Raw genomic sequence first — 1,061 nt, 5'->3', positions numbered from 1 at the left:
GAGGTTTCCTATTCCGACGTCCGCTGGAAAAAATACCCTGGACCACTTTGCCACACACGAGGGGGCCCCCGGAGTCTCCCTGTGGCAGAAGGAGGAAGGACTGAGGTTGGCCCACTGCTGCCTGGCCCGTGGTGGTCTCTGCTAGGGAGCTGTGGTGGAACCAGGACCAGGACAGGCCTCTTTGCCCCTCGGTTTGGGGGTCTAGCCTGGCTCTGCCTGTTCTTCCCAGCTGAACACAGACCAAGCCTTTCTCTCCAGTTCTCAGAGAAACAGGCAGCAGTGCTGTGGAGGGGTGAGACTTTCCCAGCCTCCATCCTGATCCACATGGGAAGGAGCTGGAGACTGGGCCAGTGAACCCAGCAGCGCGGGCACTCACGCTGAGACATGTGGACAGGGCCACGCCAAGTGCCCCGGGCTCTCCAAGATCCTCCCAGGGCCCACTGAGAATGATGGGAAACCTTACCTTGAAGCCGGCCTTCTTCTTCGTTGGGTCCCCTGCACAGATCTGGGTGTCTCTGGTGTAATTGCCAGGGAAGAGTGACTCGCACTCCTTGTCCTTCTGCACTGTTAGCTCCACCTCCTGCAGTGTGTCTGGCAATACCATCCGCTGGTCTCGTCCCCAGCCGGCCATACTGCACACCTGCCCTGGCTTCACCTGGTTCTTGCTCTTGGGCAGACCGAGGGGCTTCACAGCTTGGTTTTTCTTGGCCTTCCTCTGCAGCTAAAGGGGGAAGGCAAAGGCCAGCTCATCCAGTGACCAGTGACCTCTGTGCCTGGATACCCTCATGGGTGTGTGCTGTCTTCCTCTCCCTTGAAGCACTGGGACTCATCAGAGAGCCAGGATGGGAGGAGGGGAAGCCATGTATACCCTGCAGACAGGAGCAGCAGGGGGTTACCTCACCTGCAGCAACATGATGTCGTTGGCCATATTATTGTGGTCTGGGTGTGGGATGGCTCTCTTCACAGGGATGACCTGCTGGGTCTTTTCCTGCTTGTTGATGTTGTGGGCCCCGAGGGTGACTGTGATTGAGCTGTACACAGAGCAGAGGGTGAGGTCACAG

At 58.4% G+C, this 1,061-nt stretch overlaps 1 protein-coding gene across 1 annotated transcript in view; it reads right to left on the bottom strand.

The window, feature by feature from the left end:
- Positions 1–7: 7 nt before the first annotated feature.
- Positions 8–1,061, bottom strand: part of LOC101618714 (granzyme H) — a gene marked incomplete at its 3' end in the record, with an annotated part of 3,429 nt that continues 2,375 nt past the window's right edge. The window contains exons 3-5 of the mRNA XM_012733986.1: positions 902–1,031; positions 464–721; positions 8–79 (exon numbers count right to left, since the gene is read on the bottom strand). Of these exons, the coding sequence (XP_012589440.1) occupies positions 8–79; positions 464–721; positions 902–1,031 (460 nt within the window). The remainder of the gene's footprint in view (positions 80–463; positions 722–901; positions 1,032–1,061) is intronic.

The sequence above is a fragment of the Condylura cristata genome, unplaced genomic scaffold (genome assembly GCF_000260355.1).
Source record: "Condylura cristata isolate star-nosed mole 26May11 unplaced genomic scaffold, ConCri1.0 scaffold00045, whole genome shotgun sequence".
NCBI lineage: Eukaryota > Metazoa > Chordata > Mammalia > Eulipotyphla > Talpidae > Condylura > Condylura cristata.
Note: the sequence above shows the minus strand (reverse complement) of the source record. Positions and strands in the feature narration are given on the sequence as shown.